The sequence below is a fragment of the Brachyhypopomus gauderio genome, unplaced genomic scaffold (genome assembly GCF_052324685.1).
Source record: "Brachyhypopomus gauderio isolate BG-103 unplaced genomic scaffold, BGAUD_0.2 sc86, whole genome shotgun sequence".
Classification (NCBI taxonomy): domain Eukaryota; kingdom Metazoa; phylum Chordata; class Actinopteri; order Gymnotiformes; family Hypopomidae; genus Brachyhypopomus; species Brachyhypopomus gauderio.
This window is the reverse complement of record NW_027506907.1, coordinates 679,116-693,924: the sequence shown is the minus strand read 5'-3', so window position 1 is coordinate 693,924 and position 14,809 is coordinate 679,116. Positions and strand designations below refer to the sequence as shown.

General features: G+C 42.6%; 1 protein-coding gene across 3 annotated transcripts; it reads right to left on the bottom strand.

Annotated features, from left to right (window-relative positions):
* Positions 1-4,987: 4,987 nt before the first annotated feature.
* On the bottom strand, positions 4,988-13,114 carry LOC143493425 (major histocompatibility complex class I-related protein 1-like). 3 transcript variants are annotated; one of them, XM_076991844.1, is made up of 7 exons: positions 12,901-13,030; positions 11,626-11,767; positions 9,512-9,778; positions 7,822-8,106; positions 6,304-6,576; positions 6,007-6,142; positions 4,993-5,812 (listed from the first exon to the last, which is right to left on the bottom strand). In XM_076991844.1, exons 3-7 carry the CDS (start codon positions 9,738-9,740, stop codon positions 5,794-5,796), a joined length of 942 nt encoding a protein of 313 aa, XP_076847959.1. In that variant the 5' UTR covers positions 9,741-9,778; positions 11,626-11,767; positions 12,901-13,030; the 3' UTR covers positions 4,993-5,793. The 3 variants fall into 3 exon arrangements, with proteins under 3 accessions (XP_076847958.1, XP_076847957.1, XP_076847959.1); XM_076991843.1 differs by lacking the exon at positions 11,626-11,767 and having other exon boundaries at positions 4,988-5,812; positions 9,611-9,778; positions 12,901-13,114; XM_076991842.1 differs by lacking the exon at positions 11,626-11,767 and having other exon boundaries at positions 4,992-5,812; positions 12,901-13,103.
* Positions 13,115-14,809: the final 1,695 nt, after the last annotated feature.

Below are 14,809 nucleotides of genomic sequence, written 5' to 3'. Positions count from 1 at the left end.
AGGGAGGGGGAAATCAAGCCCCAGCGCGCGGCTTCTCCCGTGCGTGTGCCGGAGAGCGCAGAGGAGAGGAGAGACGAGGTGTTTTTCCAGGCGGCGTGGAGAGAGGGACTCCGCGCGACAATGCGCGAGACCACCCCCCTGGCTGATACCGCAGAGGACCTGCTGATTGTTTACGCGGGGATGGTGAGTGCCCGCCCTCCAGAAGACGAGTTCGGGACTGAGGACTCGGAGGAGAAGGAGGATGGAGCTGGCTACTCACCTTCCATATACACAGCGCCGACGGTGTATTACGGAGAGGAGAGGGAAGACATCAGCCCCCCGCCGTCGGAGTGGTCGGAGACTACCGAGCACCCCGATGAAGAGGAGAAGGAGGTAGTCAGCCCCCCTCCGTCGTTATACTCAGCCCCCTCTGAATGTTATGGAGAAGACGAGGGAGACGTCAGCCCCGCTCCGTCGGTATGCTCAGCCCCGTCGGGAGACAACGAGCAGGGCGAGGAGAGTGAGGGGGAAAGCCCTCCATCAGTATGTTCGGTCCCGACCGTGTATAAAGGGGGGTGGTAGCGGATCGGACAGTCCGTCCGCGTCAGAGAGTGGGGACTCCGAGGAGGAGGAGCCCATGGAGCACTCTCGGTGCGAGACACCCACTCGGTCCATGAACTGGAGCGTGGCCGAGGAGGAAGAGCCGGCGATGGACACCACCTCCGATACCAGATCCAGAGGAGGCTGGCCTGGCGAAGGAGGGGCTTCCACCGGGGGGTTCCCTGAGAGGGGGGTGGAGCGCCGGCAAGCTTATAGGGCGGCAGGCCCCTATGGCACTCCCGGAGGAGGGAGCCGCGGACCTGGGAAGAAGGTGGCCGCGAGACCCGCCGGTCGCGCTGCCTCCAAGCGGGACATAAGTCGCGCTGCACCTCACGCGTCCGCCGGTGGTGCTGCCCCCAAGCGCTCGACAAGTCGCGCTGCACCTCACGCGTCCGCCGGTGGGGCGGCACCTAGCGGTGAGCGGGCGGAACAGGCGGGAGGAGTACCGCCGTCTGCAGCGTCTCCAGCCCCCGGGGCTTTCTCGCCGCTACAGGCTTCGCCCAAGGCGGGAGGCCTGGCTCCGGGGATGAATGTCTGTGTTCCTGTGTTTTTGTCTGTCCCAATGTGTCTCCCGAACCCACTGTTCCCGTTTGTGCCCTTTGTGTTTACTGTGCCAGTGTGCGTGTTTGTACTCGTGCCCGTGTTTAATGTTTTTTCCCCTGTCTTCCCAGGGAGGGTGTGCTAGAGCTGTTCACGGCGGTTCCCGCCGTCGGGGGTGACAGCTCTCGGAGGCCCGTGATCAGAGCCGGCCCTGACCAATGTGGTGCCCTAGGTGAGATTTTGGTTGGTGTCCCCTGTATCATCAATCATCGGGTTGATTGTGTCACTATTAAAGAAACAAATAAAAAGCAAATGACTTAAATATTACCATATAACAAGCAATAAATATAAAGGTGTTGCACAAAAAATATTTTAAAACTATTTTACATAACGTGTTTTTTTCTAGCCATATACTACAAAAGCGGAAGAGTTGAACACATGTTTTTAATATTTGTGTTGGTTTAGATGGCAAGGGCAGTGCTGAAGGCCTTTCCAGCTGTTCCAAACATCACATTTGAAACATCCAGAAAAAAAATGGCAAAGGACAGAAGAACAATGGGTGTACTACTACTAAAAAACCAGGTTAGAACAGAGGAATGGGTGGACTACTACTAAAAGAACCAGGTTAGTACAGAAGAACAATGGGTGGACTACTGCTAAAAGAATAAGGTTAGTACTGAAGAACAATGGGTGGACTACTGCTAAAAGAATCAGGTTAGTACAGAAGAACAATGGGTGGACTACTACTAAAAGAATCAGGTTAGTACAGAAGAACAATGGGAGGACTACTACTGAAAGAATCAGGTTAGTACAGAAGAACAATGGGAGGACTACTACTGAAAGAATCAGGTTAGTACAGAAGAATAATGGGTGGACTACTGCTAAAAGAATCAGGTTAGAACAGAAGAACAATAGGTGGACTACTGCTAAAAGAATCAGGTTAGTACAGAAGAAGAATGGGTGGACTACTACTGAAAGAATCAGGTTAGTACAGAAGAATAATGGGTGGACTACTACTGAAAGAATCAGGTTAGTACAGAAGAATAATGGTTGGACTACTGCTAAAAGAATTAGGTTAGAACAGAAGAACAATATGTGGACTACTGCTAAAAGAATCAGGTTAGTACAGAAGAAGAATGGGTGGACTACTACTGAAAGAATCAGGTTAGTACAGAAGAATAATGGGTGGACTATTGCTAAAAGAATCAGGTTAGAACAGAAGAACAATAGGTGGACTACTGCTAAAAGAATCTGATTAGAACCGAAGAACAATGGGTGGCCTACTGCTAAAAGAATCAGGTTAGTACAGAAGAACATTGGGTGGACTACTACTAAAAGAATCAGGTTAGTACAAATATTCTATGGTGTGAAAGAATGCAAAGAAATAATTAATAAAATTGTCTTTACTCAAGTGTCAGGGGCTATGCCATGTATTCAATAAACACCAAAAAAACAAAAACACCGAACGCATAGTATTCCATGCTTAAGCACATGGGATGGACCACAGGTATTTGCATGCATTGTCAGGGCTGGCTCGGATGCCGTGCCATCTACATCCACAAGGGGCACCCGAACCAGTCCTAGACTTCAGCAACGCAATCAGCAATGACCTGTCTCACCTGTTGCCATGGCTTCTTAAGGAAGCCAGTGGAGACGGATCATTGCTGATTCGTTGTGGTTATGCTGTTACGTTCTCAGCCTCTCACTGCTTTCTCTGTTGCTACGTTTGCCTCTGTAGGTGTCCCGTCACCTACCTCTCCTGTCTGTTTTCTCTGTCTTTTTTCGAGTTCTCTCCTGCGTCGCTTACTGACCTCCCTCAAGTTTTCCTCAACCTGTTTACCTTCCTATCCCGTTGCTGTTTGTGTGGGAAGGGTTTTTGTTTTAGCAGCTTTTATTGCTAGTAGCCAGCTACTTCCCCTGGCGTCCTTTGTTTGCTTTATTTCTTTTTACGCGTTGAGCAGTCCGCGTTTATTTAGGCGCTCCTTTTAGTTCTGTTAGTTTTTAGTGGCACTTGGTTCCACCTCTACCTTGCTCTCTCTAACGCGGTGTGTTCCTTCCTACCCACCGTCGTTACATGCATGTAATCTGCAGGGCGTTTAAATAATACCAGCACAACATTTAACACAACTCACCCATAATGTTATTGTCACATCACAAAATACACTGCTTAATGGACTGGTTGTTAACTAATTTTAACTAAACTCTTAAAACTCTTACACTAAAAGTTTCAGTTCAATGCTAATTTAACATGATGTTCAGCTAATGTACACTCTAGTAGTTTTGCCCAACGTTGTATATTATAATTAATACATGCTGTTGTAAAAGTTTTTTTTTTTTGTTGTTTAGTCTTTGACTTAGACAATAACTGTGCTGTCACGGTACAGCCCCTGACCCCTCCCCTTCGGGCATGTGTTTATGTCGTGGGTGTGGTTGTGTCCGAGCGTGTTCATCAGTCTCACCTGTGGCACGTCTCGTCATCACTCGGGGCTTATGTGGTCTGTCTATTTAATGTGCGTTCGCGCAGTGTCCCGTGCTTGTCTTTGTTTGAGTCTCGCCTCACTTAATGTTTGTGTTCAATGGGCGCTGTTTGCACTATTTTAGCGAACGTAAGTTGTTACCGGGAGGCCTGTAAAATGAACACAAATTAAGTATTATTATCAAGATCGATCGCCAGTGGTTGGCGCCAGAGCGAACTAGTAACTCATAGATATGGATCAGAGATAAATAAACTAGATTTTTTTTTCAGCGTGAGAAATCGGATGTGTGGCGTGTGAAGACTGTCAAATGCGTGTGTCTCACGCTCAGTGCGTGAGAGTTGGCAACCCTGATTTATTTATTTATAGGTATTATGCTTCTTATAAAACCCCTGGTTTTAACACTTCTGATTTTATTTTTCTTACTCTGTGTGGTATGAAATAGTTTGGGCAGGAATGATCCCTCTCAAGATTTTGTATGCCCCGCCCCCTGAAACACAGGTCTTGGGACAGAGAATGCACAATGATCCCTCTCACTTTCTTGAAATGATCCCTCGAAGTGCAACAGCTCGGTGGCAGAAGTGGACTTTCCGTCTCTTATGAAAAATCACTTGGGAGTGGATGGGCTGGTGCTAGAAATATTAAACTTGTTGGAACTACATGTATGAACCCATCGTTGTGAAACAATAAAACACTGAAAACAAACAAAAAAAAGTTTATCCCCGCTTTCATGTAGTGTACCGGGATACTGCTTTTCCCGATCTTTTTGCCATTTTCGTCGCTCATGCTGCTTTCAGTCTGCTCCTCTTGAACGTATATACGGAAGTAAGGCGGGAGTTTGTCGACGTCACGTCAAGACAACATCAGTGATTGGTCAAATTTGCGGGAAAGTTGCGGTGATTGGCTGAAATTGCAACACCGCCCTGAATTTGTGGGGTTTGCATAGCGAATTTCTGGAGGGTCTGATTATAACAAAGTTTAAAAATACTAACATAAGCGATTTAGTTAATGTCCTCCTGAAAATAATGTTTAACATTTGTCAAGTTCCATGAACAATACCAGGAAACCAAAAACAGAAGACATACAATGTGAAAATGCACTTTTTAAGGTGCTCAGGGATATAATGGATATAATGGAGTTCCTCAGGAAGAGAATACCAGAGGTTTGTGTCGTATGTTATGAAGTCAATCTCCAATCTAGTTTTGAGAACTACCACCATATTAGGGAATGCAGACGTAATAAAATTCCTATTTCTCTTTGAAGTCACAACCCTGGCAGCAGATTTCTTGACTAGCTGCAGGTGTATAGGACAGCAACAGGTGTATTATGTGCAGCAACTTCACAGACATATCGAAAGGTCTGTAGTGAACTAATTTTTTTTTTATTAATACTCCATATTTTAGTAATTTGAGGGACCTTTATTTTGAAATGACACATCAGATCTTCAGAACGCATTTGGGCGTCTGCTACCTGTTTGTTGTTACCATAAAGTCAATCCCCGGCATCGTCTTGAGATCGCGGTGCGCGATTTCAAAATAAGAGCGGATAGCGCGATTGAAAAAAAAGATTCCTAAAAAAAACACTTTTCAAAACAGCTTGCGGGCCAGAAATAGATAGCCCGCGGGCCGCTATTTGAGTATGGGGGTTCTAGGAGAAATCGTTCTGGCTGCCTGCCAGAGCGCTAGCAGTGGCGCGACCCCTCCTGGGGTTGCTGGCGAGACAGGCAGCGGAGTCCCTCCGGTCTTCAGCACTGATCTCCCAGCACACTGCGCTGTTCGGTGCCCCCGAAGAACGTGCACCCCGTTGCTTCCTTCGGCGCGCTTCGGTCACCATTCAGGAAACATCGGTTCCTCGGTGGTCGGGCAGCGTGAACAGTCCATACTGCTCCCCTCCGAGGGGGCACGAGGAACGTCCACTCCGAGTACCCAGAGGTGCTGTCCTCTTCCTCGCTCTCGCTGTTGTGCTCAGAGGGCGGTGTGCAAACGGACAGAGGGGGACTGACGTCTTCCTCCTCCTCACCGTAATACTCGGTAGGGGCCGAGTAAATGGAAGGAGGAGGGCTGACCCTTTCCTCCACCACACCGTACTGTACACCTGTGTGTATGATGACAAAGTTGAATTGAACTAAAGAATAGAAAAGTCCTGAGGATAATAGTGCTGACAAAGTAATAATGTCTCCAGTTGAATTCCCAGAAGATATTCAGTTCATCTTACAGCATCTATAAGGAACAGTGAAAAAATAGACAAAGAAAATTGACAGCATGTTGATATGCAGTAAAATGCTAAAATCACAAATAACCAAATGTCAAACCTATGGATGATCCCTTGTATTAACCAAAGAAATATAAGTGATAATTACAACCTAAAACTGCAAAAGCTACATGCAAATTCATAATCCAGTTGGTTTACCTACCTCTGTATCCGTGCCACCAGTGCATACGCAATCCCACAAATCACCAATACAACTAAGGCAAGAGCAGCCCAAAGAGCAAATCTGCTGCGTGTGGGCCCAACCACACAATAAAACACATCTGAATCATCCTTCCAAACTGCACAAAGTTAATGAAACATACATAAAATGGATGATCACTAAGATATATCATTTTAAAACTAGGCAAAACACATGTGCCTAGTCATTCTCCTGAGCTAAAGTAAAATGAAGCATTATTGATTCTATTCGAAATAACAGATTAGTCTGATGTCAACCTACCCCAGACCATGGTGATATTTCCTGGTATGCTGCTATGAAGCACTACACAGCTGTAGTTGTGTTTGCCTACATTATCGTGCGCAACCACCAGAGTCCTTCTGGTCTGATATGTGTTGTCATCATTGGGCAGGACATCAATGAGCTGTCCTTGCCCTGGCTGTAGGTCTGGGCCATGCCAGTCTACCTGCACTGCTCGGGGGTAGAACCCCGTCACATGGCATGTGACTACAGTGGAGTTACCTCTCTGCTTCTCAATGATCCTGACTGCTGGAACTGGAAACAGAACAATAGAATTTGAGACCTGCCTCCATGGATACCAGCGATGCATTCTTAGCAAACCTGCTGGATAATTGATTCCATATGAGAATTTTTGTTTTCATTTTTAGTGTTTTCATTGTTGGCATCTATTGATCTGGTTTTGTTATGTCACAATTCTCCTCCATTAGCGTCGTGTTTCCCTTGGCTACCTGTCATGTGTTCCTTTGTTTTCATTTTGTTTTGGGATAGGTTCCTGTTTCTGTTCTCTGCCCTGTTATTGTATTCACCTGTTCTTTGTAAATTCTTGTTTAGTCTACTTAGGACTACTTAAGCCCTGTCTTTGTCAATTATGCATTCTGGTTACTTGCCTTTTTCAGATCTCCCTGGTATTAAGGTATCAACTTTCATTACAGATTATTGACATATAAATCAGTTCACATTGTCATGGTGACCCGGGCCCAGTCCTCAGGAGAGACTGAACTTGGACTCCCTTGAGCCTTTGGACTTTTTGTTTATGCTTTGAGTGAAATACTGAGTAGCGCTGCGAATAGCTATTATGCTAGCACTTCCTTTTGTTGTTTCCTGGTTGGTGATATGGACATCCCGTTGCCACCCCTGCCTCCTGCCGCTTTTATTTCACAACACAAATTTTAAGAATGAAATAATATGTTCTAATATTACAGTGCCTAACATACACATTTAATTCATTTAATACAACTGTCTTCACTTTAATTAATGCCCAGGCTGCCCACCCACACCAGGCCACTCTCTCGTTCCCAGTTCCCTGCCTCCTATCACACCCTCTCATCTATTCTGCACATGCACCTGTTCTCTATTCCCTGCCCTCTTTCACTCACTACATAGACCCACAGGTCCAGAGATCCAGTGCTGTGTCTACCTCGAAACCTTGAAGATCATCACTGTGCCACCAGAAACTCTGTGTGTACCGACTAATGCTCGCTTTGAGTTTGTTGGACTATTATGCTCTTTGTGCTGTGACAGTGATATAGTATCTCTTTACTTTTTTTTTCTCGTTTGTTTCTGGGTCATGGATATGAAAGAGTTGCTGCTACCTCCAACACCTCCTGCTACTTCCTTCCTCCCACAACAATAAGGCTCTTTAGTGCTCAAATGGAACCATGTGGAGTAACACGGTACATGTATGAACAAGTAACACTGGATTTAATGCATCACAAATGATATTTAACCAAGATGATTGCTCAGAGGGCCAAAAAGCATCTTAGTTGACATATATCTGACCTTTTTTGAGCATGACTTGCGGGGAATGCTTGAACATTTTGATGCGCTTTAAACATGTCTTCCTGTAGAAAGTTGTTACGACATCTAGGTTGGTGGTATCTTTGTTCCTCATATTCACAAAGACAAGTGCTTGACTAACAGTGGCTGTGAACGCCTTACGGTCGAGGTCAAAACTTAGAAAATCCATCCCATTAAAAGCATGTGTCAACGATGCCTTGTAAGTCCCATCTGGATAAAGCCAGCAGCAGCCGTAGCTCTGGTATACATTCATATTTGATGAAGAACCTGGAATGAAGTTTACAAACCATATTAAATAATTAAAATACATAATTTCTAATCCTTATTTAAAATGTTATGAACAGTCTAATGACGTTAATGCAAAATTTGTTGATGCCAGAGTATATAAACAATATAGACTATTTATTCATATTAAGCTATCCAACATTCCAATATACACTCTCTGGCAACTTTATTAGGTACACCTGTCCAACTGCTCATTAATGCAAATGTCGAATCAGCCAATCACATGGCAGCAACTCAATGCATATAGACATGTAGACATGGCTAAGACCATCTGCTGCAGTTCAAACCGAGCATCAGAATGGGGAAGAAAGGTGATTTGAGTATTTCAGAAACTGCTGATCTACTGGGATTTTCACACACAACCATCTCCAGGGTTTGCAGAGAATGGTCCGAAAAAGAGAAAATATCCAGTGAGCGGCAGTTCCGTGGGTGCAAATGCCTTGTTTATCCATAGGTTAGAGGAGAATGGCCAAACTTGTTCGGGCTGATAGAACGGCAACATTAACTCAAATAACCAGTTATTACAACCGAGCCATGCAGAAAAACATCTCTGAATGCACATGTCGAACCTTGATGCAGATGGGCTACAGCAGCAGAAAACCACTTCGGGTGCCATGACTGTCAGCTAAGAACAGGAAACGGAGTCTACAAATTACACAGGCTCACCAAAATTGGACAATAGAAGATTGGAATATCGATTTCTGCTGTGACATTCGGATGGTAGATTCAGAATTTGGCATCAACAACATGAAAGCATGGATCCATCTTGCTTTGTATCAACAGATCAGGCTGGTGGTGGTGGTGTAATGGTGTGGGGGATATATTCCTGGCACACTTTGGGCCCATTAGTACCAATTAAGCATTGTGTCAATGCCACAGCCTACCAGAGTATTGTTGCTGACCATGTCCATCCCTTTATGACTACAGTGTACTCATCCTCTGATGGCTACTTCCAGCAGCATAACGCCTCATGTCATAAAGCGTGAATCATCTCAGACTGGTTTCTTGAACACGACAATGAGTTCACTGTACTCAAATGGCCTCCACAGTCATCAGATCTCAATCCAATAGAACACCTTTGGGATGTGGAGGAACGGGAGATTCGCATCATGGATGTGCAGCTGACAAATCTGCAGCAACTGTGTGATGCTATCATGTCAATATGGACCAGACTCTCTGAGGAATGTTTCCAGTATCTTGTTGAATTTATGCCAGGATTAAGGCAGTTCTGAAGACAAAAGGGGGTCCAACTCGGTTCTAGCAAGGTGTAACTAATAAAGTGGCAGGTGAGTGTAGGCTACAATATATACAAATACAATATGTGCATCTAATCTACAAGTTCATATCAAGTAATACATGTTGTTTAGACACCAAAACTGTTCTGTACCTGTGTGGTTAAACTGCTGAACAGCTGACTCTAAAGCTGAGGTGAGAATGTGTCTGTTGTAGTCTGACTTCAGCTGGATGAAGCTCCATAGTTCTTCACCTTCACTGCTGTTAAGCCAGTCAGGTTTGGGCATTTTGGTCGGCAAGCTGCTGTCATGGTAATAGATGGTGACATCGTTCTGTACAATCATCTCAGTGAATTTCGGCTGGCCGTAGCCTTCAGATCCCATCCCAATGGCACAGTATTGTTGTTCTCTATCCTCAAGATCTGAAAAATGACAGGTTGTAATGAGTCATAGCCTGTTTATTTGCAAAGCCCAGTATTCATGTTGTGCATAGCATTAACACTGAAAATGACAGTGAAATTATAACTGATCCAAGGACTCCATGTACTACTGACTTGGACAAGCTAATCTAGTCATAGTATGTCAGTTTGTCGTGTCACGTGAGTGAGTAAGCGTGTACGCTTGTCTGTGTTTGTTGGCCTGTGTGCTAGTCCGTGTTTCACTTGTCTTGTTGCGTTATGTGTTGCTCTTGTGTCTTGTTATCGTCTGTGTATGTAAGCGTGCGTCTGTGTTGCACAGAGGTGGGTAGAGTATTCAACAATTTTACTCAAGTAAAAGTACAGTTACTTGAACCAAATGTTACTCAAGTAAAAGTAAAAGTATGCATCCCAAAAAATTACTTGAGTAAAAGTAAAAAAGTGCTTTGATTAAAAGCTACTCAAGTAGTGAGTAAATGCATGAGTACTGTCTCGTGTCAGTAAATTATATCATGGGAAATTGAATTACGGAACAATGACTTTTAATGATAAAAATAATTTATTATAAATAAATATTATATATAAAAATTATTTATTATAAATAATATGTATTTTTGTTTGTTCCTAAATATTAGGCCTGTGTAACTTTAATGTGTTCCACAAAGGCACTACCTGATGAGACTGTCAGACAATACGTGTAGCTACAACTTGACACCAACTGAATCAATTTGTAGCAGACTTAATCATCCTATATTGCTAGTGTGTACAATCAGTGTGAGAACTGGTTTTTAGTATTGCACTGTGTTACATTTAATAATTACATCATACAAACGTTATGCCTCAGAGATATAGCATTACACACAATTATACATACAGCAAACTTATCGCATCATGTTTCCTCATATTTGATGTTGAGTTCTTGTAGGCTGAAATGTCCACACGTTTGCAGACACGATTGGCAGCGCCAAGGTTGCAAACTCTCACGCATTTGGCTGTCTTCACACGCTTACACGCCACACATCCGATTTCTCACGCCGAAAAAAATCTAGTTTATTTACCTCTGATCCACATCTATGATTCAATGAGTTAATAGTTCGCTCTGGCGCCAACCACTGACTATCGATCGATCGCGATATAACACTTAATTTGTGTCCATTTTACACCCCCCCCCCCGGTCAACAATTTACGTTCACCACCCAAACCCCCACCCCCCCGGGTTTAAATCTCACTAAAAGTGATCTTGAAAACTTGGCAACCCTGCAGCGCATTATATAGCTGTCCTTTTACACGTTTGTAATATAAACATTGGCTATATAAGGTCAGGGATGCTCGGGAGGTTTTTCTGTCACTTTCTTGCTACGGTGGAGAAAGTTTGCGTATGTGATCACGTGATTGACCGGCTTCATTTGATTGGTCACTCATACTCAGGTGCCGAGACGTTGGTCAGTCTTCTCACTGACCCCCCTCCATGGCTCTCTCATCCTGGCTGCACCGCGCTGGTGAAGTTCCGTTATAGTATCGCGTAATTTGATAGGAATTTCAATATATATATATATATATATATATATATATATATATATATATATATATATATATATATATATATATATATATATATATATTAGCAAATTTACCGTTTCTACATAAATAACTACATATACTAGTTATACATTCACTCTTTGTATTTACGAAACATCCCATATGGCATTATAAGGATGTTTGCAAAGGATTTGAAAACTTCAATGCACATTCAACTTAATGTTTTGCAGATAAAATTCAGGTAGAAATACATGAAAACACAAACAAAAGATTTCCATTTAGAACTTTATTTTTGCAAAAGCCCCATGGCTTACCCTCTGTTCAATTTACAGTTGATTGGTATTCACAAGTTGTCAAGCACCTCTGCCATAAAATGGTGCATGTCTTGCACAGATTCAAAGCCAAACACGAAAGGGTCCATTACATCACTTTGCTCGTCCTCATAATGCCAGGCTTCTGTCCAAACAATAAAATATTACACAACTATAATAGGTTAACCCATTATAGACGAAATTTTTATTTTATTTTATTTATTTTATTTTATTAAAATTAAAATTAGATGAGACAAGCAGACTGATGGTAGTTATATATATATAAATGATCAAGCAGCATTACTAAATTAATTAAATTAATATACATCTCCTTCCACTGTTATTTACTTTCACAGTATCACACATTGCAGAATTTAGGATGTACATTGTTCCCATGCGAAGTTTACAATGCAGATAACTTAACAGGCTATTCTTAAAAGTTTTCCTTTCCACAAAGTAACTTTATGAACATATACACTGCCAATACAAGACTAGAATGTAAGATTCGTTTGTGTACAAAAACGAGGTATTTCAACTTGCACTAAACGCTGGCGTCGGCCATTGTTTTGCACACAAACGAGCATGCGCGATATCAGGAACGCGTTTATGCCATGGCCAGGCAGGCATGCACAAGCAGCCACGGGGAGGTGGTCTCTTTTGTCGACCCGTACCCTCCTCCTGAAAAGACGAATTATTTACAAAACGAAAGTAACGGTAGCACGCGGCGCAAATCCGATTGTAACGGAGTAAAAGTCGCGTTTTTCTCACCACATATTTACTCAAGTAAAAGTAGAAGTCTTTCATATTAAAACTACTCCTACAAGTACATTTTTATCCAAAAAACTACTTGAGTAAATGTAACGGAGTAAATGTAACGCGTTCCTACCCACCTCTGGTGTTGCATTTCGTCGTTTTGAGTGTCATGGCGTTTTTCGCTATTGTGTAAATAAAATGATGTCTAAATTATATTAGTTTATAACGCTCTAGTATTGGCATTCTGTCTGCGCCTCGCAACGCTGGAGTGATGTCTCCTAAAATGCTATAAAGACGTATTGCGGTTTCGTTATGCTCACAAAGAGCAAACAGTTCAGATTTAACTGTGTATATTTGCATAACTGTATGATGTGAGATTTAAGCAAAATATTTTGTTTGTTTTGTGGTTAGAAAGGGGGCAACAAATAATAAAGTTTTTAATTTGTATTTATGTACTAGAATATGCATAGATTTATGGATATTTTAGGCTTTAACTTTACTTGAGTTAACATGCAGATTACTTACCCCCGAGGACTCTCCTAAGAAGGATAAGAATAATAAAACCTGCCCGGAAATTATTACAAGACGCCATTGCATTAAAATGAAAGTGAAAAAGAAGGCGCAAGTACGGTGGCCCTGTGTCATGCCTTTGATGAACTGATGAATTTAATCACGACATAACATCCAGAACTTTGTACGGAGCCCGTAAGGTGACATCATGTAAAAAATAATAACGCGTGGCCACGACTTACTAACGCGTGCGAACGCCTTACTAACGCGTGGCCACGACTTACTAATGCATGCGAACGCCTTACTAACGCGTGGCCACGACTTACTAACGTGTGCGAACGCCTTACTAAAGCGTGCAAACGAGATAATTAATGCGTGCGAATTAGATAATTAAGTATTACTTTATATAAAGCCAGGTTTATCTTCCTTGGGCAGTCAGTTAGTGTACATCCCCTCCTTGGCAGTCAGTTCATGAACAACCCTGGGATCTGCTTGTTTTGCTGTGAAAAAATTAACTTTGTTGCTGCGCGTGAAAGGCGACATTAGTATCTCGTTCCCACGCCTTAATGATCTCGTTCCCACGCGTTAATTATCTCGTTCCCACGCCTTAAATATCTCGTTCGCACGCGTTAGTAAGTCGTGGCCACGCGTTAGTAAGGCGTTCGCACGCGTTAGTAAGTCGTGGCCACGCGTTATTTTATTTTTTACATGATGTTATCTTACGGGCTCCGTAACTTTGCATCTGGAAGTAACATCGTTTACAACAGGGTGTCTACAGGTTTGACCAAGTGAAAATTAAGATATTTTAAGACTTTTTAATACCGTTTTCCAAATAAAATTAAGACCAACTCGTAAGACAATACACGTTAAAATAAAGCACAAAAACTATATTTATTTTATTATTATAATAAAATTATAAAATTATAATAGATTATTAGTTTTTGTGCTTTATTTTTACGTGTATGATCTTGCGAGTTGGTCTTAATTTTATTTTTATTTAATCATTATTTAATCTAGCTACTTGAAAACTTCAAATGGGAATGCACAAGACACAATACGAGACACAAATATTACAATTATTTCACTGTACAGTATACACAATGAAACTTTATACAAAACAAAATTCAAACACTGACAACAGCGTAATACAATACGTGCTCACACACGCACACACACACGCACACACACACACGCGGCCATTTTCCTGTTTTTCTGATTCACACTCCAGCTCATGCTCAACCCCTTTCAGTTCTGCTACATTTTCTCTGAAACGCTTTCTAAGGATGTTTGATTTTGTGATTACCTGCGCCATCAGGGTTCCTGCTTTCCCTTCTGCTTGTTCAGCAAGTAAGTTATTATTATAACTGGTTTATACTTGACGTAATCGCGGTGGCTCCGCCCATGCGCGAGGACCTCACGCGCTGTCAATTTGCGAGGTCATGCACGCACCTCTCGAAATTTGTAAAAACTTTGTGTGCGCCGCAGCTCAGCGCAATGAACAAAGTCATGTTTGCAGGGTTCATACACCTTTACAAGGTGGAATTCAAGCACTTGTACGTCACTTTCAAGGTCCATTTCAATATTTCCCAGCACGTTAAACTTAATTAATTTAAATATTTATACATATACTCGAAATGATTAGAAATAATTTGCTTTTTTATCACATTATTTCAAAACGACCGATCTTAACATCTTCACGTTCTCTCATGTTTCGTCCTGGAATTACAAGAGGCTCGTATTTGTTAATGTAATACAGGAGAACTGTTCAGTCAGACAACTATTTGTTGTTTTTAGCGCCCATATTACCTCAGCCTTCAAAGTATTGGTAGAGCCACATACAGCATGAATGCTACGTTGTGCAGAGCTTGACTGAATGGGTTCTCTTGTACTGCTGGCCGTTGCAGTAGCGCCAGCAGCAGGGCAA